The sequence below is a fragment of the Coffea arabica genome, chromosome 7c, assembly GCF_036785885.1.
Source record: "Coffea arabica cultivar ET-39 chromosome 7c, Coffea Arabica ET-39 HiFi, whole genome shotgun sequence".
Taxonomy (NCBI): domain Eukaryota; kingdom Viridiplantae; phylum Streptophyta; class Magnoliopsida; order Gentianales; family Rubiaceae; genus Coffea; species Coffea arabica.
Window position 1 is genome coordinate 20,357,688 of NC_092322.1, and position 21,439 is coordinate 20,379,126.

At 34.5% G+C, this 21,439-nt stretch overlaps 1 protein-coding gene across 3 annotated transcripts in view; it reads right to left on the reverse strand.

Moving 5' to 3' along the window:
* Positions 1-15,552: 15,552 nt before the first annotated feature.
* The window catches only part of LOC113699039 (translation factor GUF1 homolog, chloroplastic-like), a 41,697-nt gene continuing 35,810 nt past the window's right edge, over positions 15,553-21,439 (reverse strand). For all 3 annotated transcript variants that reach the window (XM_072056478.1, XM_027219078.2, XM_027219075.2), the window contains 4 exons: positions 19,933-20,010; positions 18,781-18,856; positions 17,735-17,775; positions 15,553-15,887 (listed from right to left, as the gene is read on the reverse strand). In XM_072056478.1, the coding sequence (XP_071912579.1) occupies positions 15,792-15,887; positions 17,735-17,775; positions 18,781-18,856; positions 19,933-20,010 (291 nt within the window). In that variant the 3' untranslated portion in view covers positions 15,553-15,791. The remainder of the gene's footprint in view (positions 15,888-17,734; positions 17,776-18,780; positions 18,857-19,932; positions 20,011-21,439) is intronic.

The window sequence follows — 21,439 nt, forward strand, 5'->3', positions numbered from 1 at the left end:
CTATGGATGGTTACCTAGCTGCCAATAAGAAGACTAAACACTAGGATTTGAGCTCTTAAATCACCAAGTTTATTCCTTGATTAAGTCACCTTCCAAGCTTGTATGAAGAACCAAGAGGAGAAGCAAATTTGGGGAGCTTTCTTGGAGCAAGAATGGAAGACAAAGCTGAAATTTTTGAGGGGAAATGAGGGAGGGGAGGTTTGGCCAAAGCAAGAGGAAGAAGAAAGAGTTTTGGATGTAGGTGGTAAGTTGATGGAATGACAAGAAGGATTGACATAAAGGTGTCTTGGTGCACAAAAGTCAACAACCGATTAGTGAGCAATTAGTACTCCTAATTGAGTTTAATTTAACTCACTCATCTGTAATCTCTTAATTAACTTTTCTTAATCTACTATTAATCATCCTTAGTTCTCCAATATTAATGTATTCTTGGATCGAATTTATCTTGAAAAACGTGCATTCACTATTTCTCGCTAAATGAGCCGCAGAAAAATTAAATTCGCTAGCGGAACGTTTTAAAAATATAAATGAGACATTATTCTATACAAATGGATTTAAAATGGATGAAATAAATTATTTGGAGTAAACGGGTAAATAAATAATTAAATAAGCTAGTAAAATAAAATAAAAGTAAGAAAAATTAAAATTCGGGTCCTCACATTTTTAACTAAAGTATGAAAATTGAATAATGAGGAAAAAAACATACAATAATGGAAAAGTCTAAATTTGAAATTCTAACTCTACAAGATATACCAATCCATTCTTAAAATATGATTGCAATTGCATAGATATACATCTTTTTCTCATGCTTGTAAATTCAAATAATTTTAGTTGATGAGGGCAACTTCATAATTATGTACAAGGGAAAATTTTAGAAACCATCCATAAGGTTTCTTATAATATCACTCAACTCCTTTGAGATTTTTAAAATCTCATTTACCCGCCCTAGATTGACATTTTTATAACATTTTAGCCCTTTCGGGGGAAATGCAAGAAAGATAAAAACTTTTATTCCAATACTACCCTTATGTTATTCTACTTATGAAATTTATAATAACAACAAAAAATAAAATAAGATTAAACTTTTATAAGGTGTAAAATTTTGCCTAAACTATTTATTTTAGTCATATTGGAACAAAAGCAAAATTCAAACCTTGAAAAATTCATACGTAGGAAAAGATTATTTTAGTTTTCAGTACAACTTAAACTATATTATGTAATAATGTGAAAGATATATGTGTTTAAAGTTTGAGGTTAAAAAATTAAAATTTAGAAAAGCATGCAATGTAATTACAAGTTCAGCTAGTTGCTCATTGACAACACTCCACTCAGCTTGTTTCAAATTCACCGAAGTACGCGTGTCCAACACCGCATTAAGTGTCAAGCTTTGACCACCTTTTTCCTTGGTAGGGAATTTCCCTATTCTAGACTTTTCTACTTTGATAATTTTGTTTTCTTTTTTCATCCATTCCATTTTATAATTTACTTTCCAATTGAAGAATATGATTAACATGTAATTTCTCTAAAATACCCTTATTTAATGTACTTTGTTATTGGTGAGTATAATCTACCTTATGTTGGATATTTTAATAAAAAATATCACATATTTATTTTGAATTCAAATAAAATAAATTACAAATTCTTTAAATAAATTTTCAGTTACAAATTGAAACATTTAAATGTGTAACTTATGGGATTTATGTCTTGCTTTTGTAACTTATGTAATGATTAGGTTTTATGAAATCATTTAGTAATTTTTTTTACCATTATACAATGAATCTAGACTTTTCAATTTATAACTGAAATATGAGGTGTTAATTCCTATTAATGTTGGTATTTTAATATTCCTAATCTCTTAGTCTATATATAAGCCATCTATCAACCAAACCAAATACATATTTTGCTATCTCTATACTACCTTCTATTTTTCCTCCACTACTATAAGAGTTTATAGGGCAAAGAACAGTGTTAGTGTGAGGTTTCTATCTTGCTCCAATAGTGTAGATTGGAGTAGACTACAGTGTGCAAAAGATTGGGCTGTTGTATCCTGGAGGCAACGTGCTGAGACCTACTACACCGGAGGATACTCCATAGGGGCGCGAATCGTCTTAAAGAGAGCTGATACGGATACGGGTGTGCAATAAATAACTTCAGCCTTGGGTCAAGGATCCTTTAAACAACATTGGTGGTCCGATGACAAGATCAAGATCCAAGAAGGTGAAGGAAGCTTTACGAGCCTTGATCATTCACCATACAAGCAAGGAGTAAGCTAAGTTTGAAGATTTGATGGACCATGAAGTTACCTTGTTCACTTGTACGTTTGAAGTGAAAGAATGATCTCATACTTGTTAGCTTAGTTGGTAGTTGCTTTAAGACTGCCTAGTTTAGTAGTTGTTAGTCGTTGAGTATTTTATTACTTATTGGGCCTTATCGGGAAGCCTTAAAGAGCTGGCTCTTTTTGCGGACCGAAATTCTATTCCAGGTTTATTTGGGTCGGAATTTGCCCTAGTTTTAGCCTATAAAAGGCACCTATTGTATGAGTGAGAGACAGAATATTTTACAACCAGAAATCATGAGGAATTTTCCTTCAAGTTCTTAATCGAACTTACTCTTGAATTCTTGAGTTCATGGCTTAGGATTCAAATCTGACTTTATCGATTAGCTTGTTCCCTAATCGTGGTGTCTCTTCATCCATCATTATTTGCTTAAGGTTGCTGATTGCCTTTGTGTGTCAGAGGTCTTGAGTTCATGAGAACAATCGAGTTCAATTTCCATTGGGAGAAAAGGTCCAACTCTAATAATTACAAGGTTGGGAGGTTCTAGGAGGGTCTTCCCCTAGGGTTGCTCATCAGTTGGTAATCAGAGCATCAGGTTAATTCTCTTTCAATTGAAGTTGTTCATATCTTATTAGTTTGTGTCTTTTGTCAAAAAAAAAAAAAAAACTGTAGCGATTACTGTTCATCGTACTGTGTCCGAAATACTGTTCACGTTACTGTAGCGTACTGTTCACGTTACTGTTCATCCGAAAAAAAAAACTGTTTGGGTATTGTCTTTTTGTGTTTTCTGTCCAACTTTTGTTCTTGAGTCTGTTATACTTTTGTTCGGCTTGTTAGGGTTTAAAGACAAAAAAAAAAAAAAAAGAGTCACGTACCTTATATTGTTTTTAGTGTCCAAGTTGCTAGAGTATTGCTGGAATCTTTCTTTTGAGTATTGCTGAAATTCTGTTTTGCCTATTTCTTGAGTATTGGTTGTTGTTCTTGCAAATCCTAAACACCACAACGTAATTTGGGGAAGTTCTTGAGCTTCTTGAACAAATTCTTGAAGTTCTTGGACCACCAAGTCTTGTTTTGAAGGTTCTTGAACAATAAATCAAGAACTAGGGTCTTCTTAAAATTTGCATAACCTTTCATCCATTTTTCTTAAACTTGTTAGTGTGATCTGAATTTGTGCTTCCTTGAAGAGCCGAAAAAAAAAAGAAAAAAAACGAAAGAGAAAAAAAAAAGGAAGAAGAGAAGGAATTGGCTCTCACACAAAGGAAATCAAGTTTCCCAAATCTTGAGTTTCCAATTCTTGATTGGTCTCCAAATCTTGATTAGTCTCCAAATCTTGGTTGATTTTCCAAAATTTGAGTTTCCTAATCTTGATTGGTTTCCAACTCTTGAGTTCCAATCTTGATTGAATTCCAAAGACCCCAAACGACCTAACCAGCCCCAAACACCCCCAAATCAGTTTCCAAAACCAAACCTAAACCGCCACAAACACCATTTACCATCCAAATACTGGCCAGAAACTCAGCAAAAACAGCCGCTCAAAAAAAAAAAAAAAAAACAAAGAGAGGTTCTAGCTTCTGGTAGTGTTTCTAGGATTTACAAAATTCTGCTTTGTGTCTTATTACTTGCTTATAGGGTAATTAATTCTGGAATTTTTGAGAGTTTGAGTTGTTTTAAGAACTTTGAGAAGGAAAATTGAGAATGAGTGTGTTTTCCTTGAGTGATACACGAGTGCTTTGCAAGATAGATTAGGATACACTTGTTTTGCAGGTTTGACAATATGTCTCAAGGGAACATACCCGAGCCATCTGAGACCGACGTGTCACTCAAATTGGTACTCCAAGATCTTCTAAAACAAGCGGAGAGACAAGAATTTATGATGACACAATTATCCGACAGGTTGGCTGCCATTGAGATGCGAGGTACCGAAAATACACATAATAGGGCTTCAAGTGCTCAGAGTGTTGAACATGATGCGGATGATGAGGGGTATCATTCTCACACCTCATTTCGATCAAGGAGAAGCCAGGAGGGAGTGAGGGAAGGTCGAGGCCGACCTAGGAGAACCGATGACAATCTTGGTTCCATCAAAACTAAAATGCCTACCTTTCATGGAAAAAATGATCCTGAAGCTTACTTGGATTGGGTTAGGCGAGTTGAGCAAGTGTTTGAAGTCCACAACTACTCTGAAGAGAAAAAGGTGAAACTTGCAGCTATTGAATTTCAAGATTATGCATTTATTTGGTGGGAGCAATTATGTGCCACAAGGAGGAGAAATAGGGAACAACCGATTGACACTTGGACTGAAATGAAGCAAGTGATGAGGAAACGATTTGTACCCTCCCATTATACTACGGACTTGTACAATCGGCTCCAACGAGAGAACAAATCTCTCAAGAGGAGGAGTTCCATGCAATCTATCTCTTTAAAGCCGGTTTATGCAAGAGATGATAAGAAAGTTCATTCAACATTTTCTAGAACTAAATCTAGAGTTGAACCACCTCATGCGGAGTCATTTTGGGAGACATATCAACGTCTTCTACACCAAAAACAAATGGAGTCAAATGGATGCTATCAAAGTGAGTTTTCTAAGAAGGAGGTAGCTGATCCTATTCCCAACAAAGGAGTATTTCATCCTATTGAACCATTTGTTGAGGAGGTTGATAATGAGAAAACAATCGAGAGCGTTAAGCTAGCTAAAGAGATGGAAAAATCTGATGAGATGAGTGGTAAAAAGGAAGAAAAAAGAGAAAGTGAGCTGATTTTGAGCAAATATGTGAGGGCTTATTGTTTTCCTAACGAGCTTACCTTTGCTTTATTTAGTGTTTCTTCATTTGTGCAGATTAAGCAAAGTCAAGTGAAGTTAGTCATGCCATGCTCCATTCCAAAGTCACTTGTGCAATTCACTAGTTTCCATGGAGTTTGTCTTTTAGGAATTAAATCTATTTGGGATCACCCCATGGAACAATTTCAATTCAAATCTGTCCATACCAAAGGGGAATCAATTCAAACCAACCATGAAGGGAGAATTCCAAACTTTGACTCTCATTTACTACCTATGGCTCATTCATCATCTTTACCTTCTTTTGAGTATACTTTCCATCCTAACACTTGTATTTCTTATGCAGATTTTGAAGGAAAGTGTAAAAGGCTAGCAATGTCTTCTCAAGTTGAATCAATTGGTGGAAGGGATAATGAAGTGCCAAAGGGAGTATACACACTTAAACCTTGTTCTCTACCTTCTTACCATTTAGTTGATGATGTACCATTACTTCTTTATCCAATTTCTAATTTGTTTCAGGTTGAAGGTTATTTTGTTTTTGTAGGTTGTAAAGCTGTCCAAAATTTTTCAGTTTTGATTAAAGACTTACAACCTGATTTTGTGCTTATTCCAACTAAAGGTGGTGATCTTTCATGCTTATTCACACAGCCAAAAGCTGGTGGCCAAGTGTTCAATTTGTCAACTTCAACTTGTGCTAGTTCGAGTAATCCTCATGAAGTGGACTTCAATTGTTTGCTACCTTATATGTTGGAAGATGAGAAATTGTGTGTCACGCAAGATCCCAAAGCTGTCCTCCACGAGTTGTTTAGTGCCTCATCCGTGCAACAAGTTGCTTTCAATTTATCCATTCAAGATGATTCAAATCAATATCAACTAGTGCTGGATTTTACACCTTTGCACAATCAAGGTGTCAATGTGAAGATTCATGACCAAAGGCTAATTAGAGAGTTTTGGATTGCCACTTGGGATTTTCACACGCCTTACACAAGCTCTTTCCTATCTTGGCGCATGTCCTTGTTTGAGAGCTTCCCGAAGCTGACCAAACGACATGCAACATGGCTCGTAGTCATTCATCTATTTCCAACATTGCTGTCCTTTAAGCGCACCATCGATTTGTGGACAAATCACTTTCAAGAGGAGACTTTGAAGATTCGAGGACGAATCTTTTCGAGGAAAGAGGGAATGATACGGATACGGGTGTGCAATAAATAACTTCAGCCTTGGGTCAAGGATCCTTTAAACAACATTGGTGGTCCGATGACAAGATCAAGATCCAAGAAGGTGAAGGAAGCTTTACGAGCCTTGATCATTCACCATACAAGCAAGGAGTAAGCTAAGTTTGAAGATTTGATGGACCATGAAGTTACCTTGTTCACTTGTACGTTTGAAGTGAAAGAATGATCTCATACTTGTTAGCTTAGTTGGTAGTTGCTTTAAGACTGCCTAGTTTAGTAGTTGTTAGTCGTTGAGTATTTTATTACTTATTGGGCCTTATCGGGAAGCCTTAAAGAGCTGGCTCTTTTTGCGGACCGAAATTCTATTCCAGGTTTATTTGGGTCGGAATTTGCCCTAGTTTTAGCCTATAAAAGGCACCTATTGTATGAGTGAGAGACAGAATATTTTACAACCAGAAATCATGAGGAATTTTCCTTCAAGTTCTTAATCGAACTTACTCTTGAATTCTTGAGTTCATGGCTTAGGATTCAAATCTGACTTTATCGATTAGCTTGTTCCCTAATCGTGGTGTCTCTTCATCCATCATTATTTGCTTAAGGTTGCTGATTGCCTTTATGTGTCAGAGGTCTTGAGTTCATGAGAACAATCGAGTTCAATTTCCATTGGAAGAAAAGGTCCAACTCTAATAATTACAAGGTTGGGAGGTTCTAGGAGGGTCTTCCCCTAGGGTTGCTCATCAAGAGCGACCTAGTCCGCGCCTCAACCCTTGCCAAATCGACATTTTTATGGTACAAATTATTTGCATTTTTAATACAAGATTAAGGTATGAATTTTTGTTAATTTATTTGTTAAATTTTATTAGAGAAATTATTGTGACTTATATGATTTATTTTGGTCTAGAACCAACAATTTTAAGACGAGTTAGCCTCTTCACATAAGATAAGGTTATCATTGCATGTTTTGCTTCTAAATAATGTAATCATAAAACTAACATAATCCCGACGATAAGAATCTTACATGGTGTATAACATAATCCGGACAAACTTTAATAAACAAGATATTTCATGTGAATGGTCACAATTATAGACTGAGACTAGAAAGGGTAATGTCCATTGGTTTTATGTGCTTTAGAGTCTGGTATCAATATTATGTAAGCGCATATAAATAATTCGCAATATATACCTTTGAATCCAAGTTGCCTATTATTAATAGAATATCATGTATTTGTTTGTTCAAGAAAAACATGGTACTTGCATGATGTCTTTGTATATTAGTAGACCAAATACAATAATTTTTTGCCATTTTTGAGTTTTTAATATATGTTGTATGAAGCAACTATTTTCGCATGAGCTTGTCATGTTACATAGTGAACTTTCAATGTCTCTTATATTAATGGATTTATTTCGATTGAAAATTTTGGCATTGACATATAAATGATTAATTTGGTGATAAAGATATATACTCCATGAAATGCATGTATAACATGACCAGTTATTGTCTTAAGAGTAGTGGTATCAAGGTGCATAAAAAAAAACTGCAATTATGAGGGTTCAAGTTATATTTAGATAGCGGGGGTTTAAAATTTTCTAGTTTTGTCTTCAATTCATATGATTTTAGTCCAGCTTGAGGTCTGCATTTTCACAAGCAATAAACGGTATTGATAATACATGAAGAAAAGATTACACTGTCACCAAGGAAAAATTATATACATGGATAATAGCTTTAGTGGCTTGAAGCATAGTTATTAAACCCAACCCGGGAAGGAACCCGGCGAAGGAGGTGGGTCAACGGGTTACTGGTTGAACCGGTGGGTGAGTGGTTGAACCGGTGGGTCACTACATATATTTAAATATTATATTTCATAATTATTTATATAAGATATATGATATAAATTGTAATAAATAATGTCATAACAAAAGCTCATTTAATTTAATTTGTTATAAAATAATTAATTCATATAAGAATCAATCAAATATAAAGTTATTTATTAATATACCAAACTTCAAGTGTAAAATTTTATCTATATTTAGTGTAATTATCTAGTTTATTTATGAATTTTAAGTGTAAAAAATTATTAAAAATAATATTTATCTTTAAATGAATTATGTAATATGTTATTTTTGGAATCCATTTTATAACTTATAGAGTTTGGAGGGTAATAAATTTTTATTAAAAGATTCTAAATAAATTTGTTTTAGAGAAAAAAAGATAAAATTGAAAAAACATTTATATATCATAATAAAGCTGCTATGACAACATATTTGGAAGTAGTTTGGTGGTAAGCAGGTGGCAGTGTTGGGGCAGAGGTCCGAAGTTCGAGTTCCAACAACAGCAATATAATTTTTCCACAAAATCCGGTTAGTGACAAAACCGGTCAAAACCGGCCGGGTTTCCGGTTTAATCCGGTTCGGCCGCCGGGTCGTTGACCAAGTCAACGGTCTCTTTGCACAAACGATCTGATTCCAAATCCGGCCCGGTCCAATGACTGGTCCACCGGTTTGACCGGTTCGACCTTCGGGCCGGGTCGGGTTTAATAACTATGGCTTGAAGTTGTGAAATATAAAGTTATTAGCCTTATAATTCTCAACAATTCTATTCTCTTGACTTGTATTTTGTTAAAATTGTGAATATGAACTTTTGAGTTAGAAATGTGATATTGTACATTGAAAAATATGTATTCGAGTCAAAGGCCATCAATTTGCAGGCAACCAACTTTTGGATTTGTATTAAATTAATTCATGTTGTTTGCTATGTGGCTATCTTTGCATTTAATGAAAACTAGAATACTTAATTTCCTTGCCAAGCATGACTATAGTAAGACTATGCTTGGATGGAAACGCGGATAGTGGATGTTGACTAAGCTGGTAGCTATGAATTTTGAAACTCTTGAGATTTTTCATTATAAGGCTTGCATTACTTGCAAGTTGAATTTTGAAATTAAAACATAATAATGCATTGACTATTATATTTTTTGAATTTTCTTAATTTCTAATTTGAGTTGTGCAGACTAAAAAGTGAGGCATGATTTGGATAGATTTGAATTACTTATGAAGTTTTCCTGCAAAAGAAAATTCATTGAGGACTATGAGAGTGGCGGGTTACTAGATTACTAGCCACTGAGAAGATTACAAAAATGATGGAAATTAATGTGGCTTTGCTTGATGTGAGCAAATATATGCCCATTCTATTTGCTCAATTTGTGAGTATAACATAATTATTGTTTTTTGAATCTATTTTAACTTTATTTTGAGTAGTGTAGACGAGCATTCACTGAAAAATATGACATGAGGTGAAGGTACTTAAAATATTTTTTGATATTTTTGCAAAAGCAAAAATAATCATGGAGTTTTTTGAGAATGGCTTCTAGTGCATCACTAGACTACTAGCCATAGAAAAAAATAAAAAAATTATTTATGAGTAATTATACACCTACACTATTTGGCAAAAATATATAGATGAGAAATTTTCTCATCGAAGATTGGTTCCATGTATTTGGACCACTAAGAGATTATTTGAAAAAATTCGAGAATATCATATCTTTGTTATTTTTATTTGTGTTGAAAATATAAATCTTAAGCTTGAGTCAAGGATATGATACACATCGAGGGGGATAAGACAAAAGTCTAATATATGTTAAAAATCACCTATGAGGATACAACCACCTAAGGACTGGAGATCCCAAGAACTAGGTCAGAGACAAACGAATCATAGAGTGATTTGGTTGATTAATATGCACTACTTTGATTATATTGTCTATCCCTATGATGAAAGTGCATTTGTAATCCTATGACAATAAGCGAGGTTGGGATTTTTATTCCCTTAATGAGTTCTATAGCCCTTATGGGTGGGATGTCTAAGTCATAGGAGCATCCTTGATAGACTCACCTATATGAGTGTGGAAGTAGGGCCGCTTCCTATGAGAATTTGGGCTGGTTCTCTAGAGCACTCATGAAAATCGGGATAAAGCACAAGGCCATAAATGTGCTGGCTTATGAAACCTATTTGAGAACACTGAAAGGTTCATGTGTGTGATACGATTTCACGTGCCCTCAAGTAGTCATCGTTTAAAGGCTAAGTCCACTTTGACTCTAGCACGGGAATTGTTGAGCACTAAGTGAAGGTTTAAAGGCATTGCCACCTTCATTATCCATGAATTTTTAATCTTTGCCCTATTAAGTGTTAAGCTTTGAATATTATATTTTTTATTAAAATAAGTGGGGGATTGTTGGATATTTTAATAAAAATATCACATATTTATTTTGAATTCAAATAAAATAAATTACAAATTCTTTAAATAAATTTTCAGTTACAAATTGAAACATTTAAATGTGTAACTTATGGGATTTATGTCTTGCTTTTGTAACTTATGTAATGATTAGGTTTTATGAAATCATTTAGTAATTTTTTTTACCATTATACAATGAATCTAGACTTTTCAATTTGTAACTGAAATATCAGGTGTTAATTCCTATTAATGTTGGTATTTTAATATTCCTAATTTCTTAGTCTATATATAAGCCATCTATCAACCAAACCAAATACATATTTTGCTATCTCTATACTACCTTCTATTTTTCCTCCACTACTATAAGAGTTTATAAGGCAAAGAACAGTGTTAGTGTGAGGTTTCTATCTTGCTCCAATAGTGTAGATTGGAGTAGACTACAGTGTGCAAAAGGGTGGGCTGTTGTATCCTGGAGGCGACGTGCTGAGACCTACTACACCGGAGGATACGCCGTAGGGGCGCGAATCATCTTAAAGAGAGCGACCTAGTCCGCGCCTCAACCCATGCCAAATCGACATTTTTATGGTACAAATTATTTGCATTTTTAATGTAAGATTAAGGTATGAATTTTTGTTAATTTATTTGTTAAATTTTATTAGAGAAATTATTGTGACTTATACGATTTATTTTGGTCTAGAACCAACACCTTATTCATTAATTGCTTGGATTGATACTTTATATCGTGCAACTTTTATTGTTATTTTAATTAATGTAGGGTAATGTTATTTACACTCCCCATATGTTATTTGCACTCCCACTATTCTATTTTTATTTTGATGAGACCATAATACCCCCTCCCTAATTTCATCTCCTTACCTATCAGTTAACTTTACTAGATTTTCCCTTATATTCTAAAACGAATTAATCATTCCATTACACATTAAAATGACTAATTTAAAATTGTCACTAATATGTATTATGTATTTTTCTACAAAAATTCATGATCATCTAACAATGTAATATGAGCAAATTCCAAACATCAAGCCCAAAATAAATAAAGCATCAAAGATAATCAAAACTGAGTATAACTACAATGTCTCATATATATGACACTAATACTTCAAAAAGTTTACTAAAAATAGCTCATATAGCTACCATAGAGGGAGTGAAGCTTTTTACTTTTTTGTCGCATTGAAAGTGTCATACTTTTCTTTTTTGACTGTCTCAAACTATTTGTCATGTTTGATATTTCTAACTACATTATGCTTTGAAATTTTCCTTATGCCCTTCATTAATGATTCATAGAGACAAATGTGATGGGATTTTTTTCTACCTTTTACTTTGACTAGCACATAATTAAGGGCAAAAGTGAAACAAAAGGAAAAACTTTTTGGTGGAATATATTATGCATAAAAAATACGTATCCTCAAACATGACTAAATATATGGGATGGAAGGAGTAGTATATTTCAATAAAAACATAATAGCATCTAGTATCCAAATGATGCAATAGTACCTCAATTGTACACATCAAAAATTTGTAAAATTGAAATTGAAATAAGAATATGAAAAATAAATTAAAAAATAGATATATAGATTTAGAAAAAGAGAAGCAAAAGTTAATTATTTTTACCTTTTGGACATGTATGACAATTGTGCCCAACTTTCTTGCATGTGAACACAAGATAGGATATGAAAAGAAATTAGGACAGGGATAATATGGTCTCATCAAGATGAAAATCGAGTAGTGAGAGTGCAAATAACATTTCCCTTAATGTAAAGGTATAGTGATTAGTTATACTCCTAATGTCAATATAAGGATATTTTAGGAAAATAGTAAGTTAGATTTACTCTTCCAACAAAATTAACTAATTTTTATTAAATTGTGTAAAAAAAAAAAAAGAATCAAGACCATCAGGCTGAGGGAGTATGATGATTTTAGGGTCCCAATAATTTATGCGCAACGAATTCACTTAACCATGAGACAAAAATTCAGTGTATAACTCTCCCAAACTATGAAAGTGGGACCTAACTTATATTAGCTTCCAGAAGCAAAATTGCAAGTGCTACTAGCAATGATAGCATCAAGGTAAGTGTGCAAAATGCTTGCTTCTTTTTACGCAGTCAGAGGCTTGAAAGATGCAAGCATGCATGTAGATACGTCCGCCAGAATAGACTTCAACAGCAGCTTTGAGCAACTTTTTCGTTGCTCAATGAAACATAAATGGTTCAACTGGACAATAAAATATGTTCTATTCGGTGGTCATCAGCGATTTTTGTCCTAATTATAATCCTCTAATATGATTCAAACCTACTCGAACTTGCAAAAACAGGGCACCAAACATTCTAGCTAACCTAATGATTGAAAATATAATTTCTCCAACCAGCTTCAAAAGTTAAAAATGTTTAGCCAAAGCCCACCTACAACTCCGATGACTAAATTATTCAACTCAAATTGATTTTCAACAGATAAGATAACATCGATAAATAATACTCCTTCCGTTCAAATATTAGAGTAGTTTGTTGGGAACCCAATTTTTTTATGAAAATATAGTAATCATTATGTTTAGATGAAGTGGCATTGGTGCATTGGTGAATTTATATATGTCATTTGAATTCAAATTATTCCCTTATTAAAATGTGCATTGGGATCTTACAAAGTTACGTTTTTCAAATGACAAAAAATGTTGATTCTTATTTTGAGATATTAATAAAGTGAAAACATGACGTTAACAATGGAATGGAGGGAGTAATGTAGTTTCCCTAAATTGATTAAATTAGGGAGATTAGCATTCAAGTTAGTTGACAAAGTATGTGGTAGAAGAGGGCGAGTTGTTAGAAGAACTTGGGCTATATGAAAGACTAGATAGAAAGTGCAATAATTTCAGTTTCATTTGACCAGATATTTGCTTTCCAGTATTATTAGTTTATTCCTTGATTGTACTCAACTAATGTTTGGGATGCAAGTATACCTTGATTTAAAATATCGTAAATATGCTCCAAAGATGTACAAGAATTATGTAGGTTTTTGAATTAAAAGAAAATAAATACAAATTGGGCAAGTATTCGTTCAAATGGAGTCATTTATGGATTCGAATTTTGTACGGGGAATTGGTGCCTTGAAAAAGCAAGGAGCAAAAGGTTGCTGTAAAAAGTCTAGAATCTAAGGACGTATTATAGCTCATGCTACATATTACTTGATTTGGTTCATATTTGTGTTATAGGATTCGAAAATACGCAACCAAAACAATTTCATTTGCAATGACCAAGCATCAGGCCATGTTATTCCTATTCTTGTATTCCATGAAAGAACTAAATATATTAAAAAAGTTTATTTTCTCTTACAGAAGTTGCCGAGCAAGTTATTAAATTGTCTAATGTAGGATCACTAGATCAAGATGTAGTTCATTTACAAAAGGCATTTGAGAAGTTCATTAGCCCCAATTAAGACATCATTTTGTGTGGGAGATTGCTCAAATCCTTCTTGCCTACTGGTGATCATTTGCAATCTAAGGGCTTTTCTATTTTTTCAATTCAAAGTGTGAGTGTTGTTCTGCATTGGATCAGCTATGAATATCTTTTTCAATGGTGCAGTAGCACCAGTACAAAGCTTTTATTTTCGGCTCTTTGGCATCCAATCTAAGGATTATTCATGCATTTCTTCCTTACTAATGGAGCTGTTTCTCTCGGCCTGATCTGATGCTTTTCCGCATGCAAGAAGTATGGTGCCATTGGTTATTATTTGGTGTGGTGGAAATGCAGCTAGACCCCAAGGAATATCTTTCCAAGCTTCCTCAGTTTTGTTTCGTACTCGACAATTTTTACATTTATTAGGATCAACTCACTCTCTGAAGTCAGCTCAAATTGTTGGTGACGAACCTTTTTCTCTCAGTTGTTTGAGGTCCAACCTTTGCCAAAGTCCAAGGTGATGGTTATTTGTTGGTAGAAGCCTTTTGCAGGTCATTTTTTTTAAAAAAAAAAAATTAAACACGGGTGGAGGAATGCTTTGATATCATTGCGGTAAGTTGGTATTTGCCTTTTATAAAGAATTTGGAGATGTGGATGTATTGATGGCAGAAAGCTAAAGCTTTACAATTTGGTTTGCTCTTATGCTTATAACGTGGTTTCAACTTGCTGGATGTTTGAGGCTGATGACCAAGTGCTCGTTTTCCTTGGTTTCTTCTGGGGAGCATGGTAAATGGTCTCTTTGTCACTAATAAGGCTGCTTCTTCATCAATGTCAAGGTCAGCTTATTCACATATTTAGGGAAGCTAACATTGTTGCAGGCATTAGCTTAAAATGCCTTAGCTTCCTTGTGTCATGGGCTGCGTTTTGAGACCTGACCAACCTCGTGATCGACCTTCGTGGTGGAAAGCTTTAAGCCGGAAAAGCTACGAGCAGCCCGTGACACTTGGATATTTCATCAGACCTTGGATGCTCATCGGACTCGAATTTCTCTGCTTTGGAGCAACTGCCTAGTAGAGTATTAGGTCTTTTGCATCTAAACAGTTACAGTTTTCCTTTTGTTCGTTTATTACATGTAAGAGATTAGTACTTCTAGTTTTTTACTTTTTTTTTCCTACCCTCTTGTACCGGAGGCAAGACTTTAATCGTTATTTCCTTGCTATTGTTTCAAAAAAATTTAGGGTTGACATTCCTCTCCCCTATGGTTCCCCCCCCCCCCCCCCCCCCCCCCCCCCCAAAAAAAAAAAAAAAAGGTTCATTAGCACAATATATTTGTAACAAGTTTGGTCTTTATGATACTACCTCCAACTTAGGGAAAGGCTAAGAGAGCAAACTTTTTTTGTTTGTATTGATTACATAGTCCCATATGCACAAGTAGGTCACCCAATGTGGTGGGACTCCATCTTCGGATGTGAATAATGTCTAGGTATTTTAGTTACTGTTTGACAAGTGAGTTTTTTTGAATGTTTGTCTAAAATTTTACTGTAACTTACTGTAGATATTTTTTTAAAAATTTTTGAAGTTTATTTTTTTTAATATTTTGAAATATATAGTTTAAAAACTTTGAGAAGTTTTTTAAGGTTACTGTAGCTAAAGTTTTTAAAAAACTTGTAGCAGATAAACTTGACAAAAAACTTGGCTGCCAAACAAGGCCATTATGATTATGAATTACTAATACTACAAAAACAAGGTCACCCAATATGTTGTTTTCAAGTTTTTCCCCCAATAACTTGACTGAAATGACATCCACATACCATCCAACAACTCTACCAGGAGATTTGGCACCTTAAAACGCCAAACCCTTCCCTCTATGTTAGATTCATTGTACACTTGGGGCCAGTAAATATTGTACAATTTCCCATCCTATACTACATTTACAATACCTCTTTTTCAAGTTTTAACACAGCCATGAATGCTTCTTGAGGAACATCGACTTTTCCAATTGCCTTCATCCTTCTCTTTCCTTCAGCCTGTTGACAGCGGAAGCAATAGAAAAAACAAGAATCAACTAATGATATATCAAATATAAGAAAATAATGTTAAACTAACTCTGATATATAACCACAAGCTGATTTATCAAGCAGTCAACTGAGCAAGATCGCATTACTTTGGCACTCACTTTTTATTACTGTCAATTCCAGTACAAAAAGTTCCAGCAGTATCACTACAAGTCGAACGCTCTTGACAACTCAAAAGTACATGATGCAACTTAATATATACAACCAAATATTTACACAAATTTGCAACATGCAATAATTGCAGTATATTGAAGACAAGGACCTCATTTTCTATATTGCATTTTCTTTTTCAATCCCCTCTTCCACCTTAAACGAAATTTCAGTCATACATCATTGCTCTTCAAAGATCATGTACCACTATTTTGTTTGTGTCAGTTTGCATAATAACCTTGCCTTAAATATAAACAAAAAACTATATTGTGTCTGATACGGGTTTCAACTCCCAAATCTCTCCTTTAGCTAATAAAGGAAGTATATGGTCCATAAACACAAGTAATGAGCCTCTTTCTGATTGAACTAAAAGTATATACAAATAACCTAAATCTACTCAGAAATGGGAGAATACAGAAAAATCTAGAGTGTGAAAGCATACAGTTGACTAACTGGCATTTGTTAATTGCCAGCCTAAAAATGAAGTAGCTAATGAACTGCATATCTTACATTTTCTGTTCATGGTGTAAATTATGAGCCTCTCAGAATGAAAAAGAGAATGACGTTTGTTACATATTTTAGGTTCTGAGAATTATTAAAATGACAGGTTGCAGATCAGCAGCAAGTTCCACAACTAAGTCAGCAGATGGGTCATTACATCTGCAGCTTCTTATTTGTGGTTTCTAGGATGTAGTTGAAACAATGAGTCAAGAATCAATAGAAATTCTTGTGGAGAATTTATACATAGAAGTAAAGGACAAACAGTTTTGCCGGACCTACAAGGAAAACATAAGCAGCACCAAGAAATGAAAAGAAGCAAGAAAGCAGAATACAGTGCAACAATGTCCATTACCTACATGGTTTTGCAGGGGTATAAAATCTCAGACAAACATGATAGAGCTGCAATAGAGATCTCATCACATTTACATTTTCACCAAAACATTATGGTTGGTGCCCAGGAATTTTTTAAGTGAAATGAAGCCAAAAAACTATAAAGAAGCATGATAACTGGTACGAGATAGTAGATGCTAATCTTTTTTATAGCCAACTAACCAACCACTCTGGTTAAGAACATGGAGAGGGCTTATCCTATATGACCAGACTAACCTTAGAGCTTGCACGATGATAGATAAAGAAGCATGATAACTGGTACGAGATAGTAGATGCTAATCTTTTCCATAGCCAACCCACCAACCACTCTGGTCAAGAACATGGAGAGGGCTTATCCTATATGACCAGACTACCCTAGAGCTTGCACAATGATAGATAGCAATCAAAATTCCAATACTGACAGAATACAAGCAATAACAGTGACATTGCTAATGAATGAGAGGTTGAGTATGATTGCAATCATTCTGTCACTAATCCACAAATACTCTTCATTTTATTCTCTCCTATTACTTCACCTTCATTTGCAACAAATAAATTGTGACTACAAGCTAGCCGTTACTCGCAACAGTTTACAAGCTAAAGGTTTTAAAATATACATATTGGCACTTCAATGAAAAATCACTGTAAACCCTGCGGCGCACTAATATCATCAAAAGAATCAATCAACAGATGCATGTGTTTGTAACAGCTGGCAGAACAATTGTAGTCCAACCAATTTCTATATAAGGATTAAACTATGGCAAAAGAAAGAGTGGCACCTGTTTCCTTAGCAGCTTCTTTTTTCTTGTGATGTCCCCACCTACATAAGCAATATAGGAATGAACTCAAAAAATTCTATCATTTAATCTACATGCTGGCAACAAGTTGATGATTTTTACTACTATGTAATCATGCCGCATTCACAAACATGGAAGTTGGAATTTAATTCTCACGGATATAGAATTCTACTACATCTAGAAATATAATGAATTTCACCTTTTTGATAAAATGAAAATTAGTTTGAGTTGGTTTTCAATTTACACATTCATTCTATGAAAGTAAAATGATGGAGATTTAAAACTAAAACAACAGCAGCATTAACTTGGAAAAAACCAAGAAAGTGGTGCCGCTGGGGACATGGTTGCATTGAATACCTTAAAAGACAGCTTTTGAAATTTTAGCCCCTTTTTAGTATCAACAGAAATATATCTGCAGCAGCAGTTTTTTATCCGAACATGTATACTTCTAGCTTATGTCAAGTCCCAGAATTTTGGCTTAACTCATTACTTCATGATACTTCAGTTAAACTGAAGGTTGACATACAATTAAGTATGAGACTTGGATATATAATTTCAGAATTTTGCGATCTGTTTGTGCAGTTGCATAGCATTGCCACCACTATGATGATGGACTTGAGGCAATTCTCATTAGTTTTTGGTTCAAAACAAGAAATTAGCTATGCAACCAGAAGAGTGTTTACTGACATAGCATATATTGGCTGATAGTGGCTGATAGCATATAATGTTTACTGGCAGATAGTACTGTAATGGCAAGTTTTATAATACAGAAAAGATGGATGAGGAAAAGAAGAAAAAGGAACACAGAGAAGGATTTAGAAACTGATGTAGTACTGGATCTCTGGTCTCGATTTGAATGAAATAACTACTATCGAGCGAACTATGATAAGGCTACTGACTTCCAATTTCAAGCACCCAAACTAAGAATGAATAAAGAAAAGAAAATCAGATGACCATACTTCATCTCTAGTGAAATTTTATATGCACCTTAGAAAAGTAAACCTGAAGATTTGAGGGCTACTTCTTACCATAGCATTTAGCTAGAACATCCTTCCTGATAGCAGACAAAGATTCACTGGCAATCACTTTGGAGCCTACGCAAGCCTGTGGGATCATATATAAAGAAGAAAAGAAAATAAGAATATTGAAAAGAATGCAGTTACAAAAGTTATCAAACAATGCCAATTAGCGGATTTAATAGTTTTTGCTCTATGCTAGGCATATAGCTACTCCAATAACTCTTTTTTTTTTTTTATCAAACTAATGAATCCCACAGCTTTTGTAGATAACAAAAATCATTAAACATCACCCAGAAATGGTGTCCTTCCTCTAGCAAATGAGGGAGATTTTAGAGTGGTAGACGTGAGAAGTATACTATTATAATACCATATAGCTGTGACTGTGGAGGAAATGCTGTTTGACAAACTGGAGTACAAGATTCACTTGCAAATGACACTTCCCATGACAGCAAGAAAAGTGAGATGGAACTGTGGCAGCCACAGATAATTTTCTGTTCACTTCCTTCTCAAATTTACAAGTGGAGATACGTTTCTGTTAATCTTGTGAAAATATTAAAAGGCTAGAATGCGTCTTAGGTTCATATTTCAATTTTTCAGCTACCAGTTCTCCTTGTGCTTTTTCTGATATTATGATTCTGTTTCTCCAGTCAATATCCAGTTTTCACTTTCAGTAAATTGGATGAGCTAGCATATTCCCTCTTGCAAGTTTCTGCTTGGCAACTAACAAGCATTCCTGTTACTCTATCTATGTTCAACAGAAACTTGCAGTACTACATAAATAATGGTATCAGCTCAAGTATCTAAAAGCAGATTCATCTCTATCTAAGACCTGTTTGTCAAATTCTCTACTGATTTATCATATACACTATTGTAGCTAATCATGTCTCACAATACTTGTTCCATGCTATATGTAGTGGTGTTTCAATAGTGTTCTTTGTCGCTCAAACCAACTTAGTTTCTTTTAATGAATGACAATTCCCCAATTTTGAACCACTTTGTTCTAGTAATAAAGGTCAGCAACTTGCAGTCCATACATATTAAGACACTCAGTGGTGGAAAGTGAATGTTGTTGCACTGTTGCAGTTATTTACGTGACCAAAATTTTGGCCTGCCATACACTGAGCAAAATGGATAGTTGAAGTAAATCAACAAAGTTCTAACCTGGATGGGAACTTTAAACATTTGTCTGGGTATTAGTTCCTTCAGCTTTTGAGTCAAAGCCCTTCCTACTGCATAAGCCTGAAAGAAACACCATATATAAGTTGCGCAGAAGTACATGTAAATCAAAAGTTGTGGAGTGCGTGAAAGTTCACGACAAGCCACCAATATCAGTGAGCAGTTGGCAATTTTTAACTCTCCCATGTCATATCAACTTAGAAAGGATGAAGCCGTGTAAATGACAGAAAGAAATACATCATTCCTAAAGTAAAGTAGTAAATGACTCAGGTGGGTTCAAATTTGGTGCTTTAGTAGTACAGTAATGAAGAACAAGTGTAGACAGTCTCTCTCCCAAAAATAGAAACCTAAAAACAAATAGCAGCAGACAAAAATTGAGACTACTTAATGATAGATCAGATGTGAATCAGGCGAAAAGATAACAAGGACTAAAGCATCTCAAAGATAAAGGGTATATAGATAATTTGGAATTCGTCAAATCACAGTCCATAACCATTTTCAACTCACAGATGCTTTTTGACTGTGAATTGGATTTAAATCGGAATGGATGCCAGATTGTCCAGTTCGGGTTTGGAATAGGAAAACAAATCACAGTTACCACACCCAAGTTCCAATTTCTCAACAACCCTTCCCCTTCCATCGTCCACACCTCCCAGATCACCATGTCCACTACCTCACCACATTGTACTACACATCTGCAATCAAAGTTCCATGAATTTGATGGGCAATTGAGAAGTCAAAATTCACAAAAAAAACCCTATAAATCTCCCTAATTAAGCTTGCAAAGTCATATGTGCTATCAAAGGTCTTTTGCCAGGAAAAAAAATCATATGCAATAGTAGTGCATAACTTTTTATGGGAATCAAATCCTCAAGCAGTTGAGTACTTATTTTAGTGCTTGTGTAATGACAAAGGAGATGGATGAGAGGACAAAAATTAGGAGGAAGGTGAGGAGCGAGGGGCATTGGGAAGGGTGCCAGGGCTTCTTGGTCTTTTTCATTCCAGAAGACTTTATCGGAGCACTGACCATGCACTTTAAAAGAGCTGTTTCAGCGAGTAAACAAAAGGGGAAAATGCTGCAAAGGCATAAAAGGTGTATTAAATTTCCACCTAAACCATTAAGTGACAATTTTATCTAAACTCCACAAACATGTAATAAATTTCTTCAAATTCTTTACATCCTTGATAATGAAGGTGGAAAGGATCAGGCCCCCTCTTAAATCTTTTCAACATAACATTGGACACATCAGGCTGGATCTAGGTCATTAGGGGAAAGGAATAATAAGGTACTAGTTATTTTATTTGTTATTACTAGAGGCAAAGCATTCTAATGCAAGAAAATTCACGTCAAGGTATGTTGCATGATTCTCTACTTCAAAAGTAATGGTTTGATTAACAATTAAAGGCATTAAAGGTCTAACATAGATTAGAAAGAATGTAGAAGACAATACCTAATCACTCATTTTCTGTATGACTCTTAGATTGGCAACTA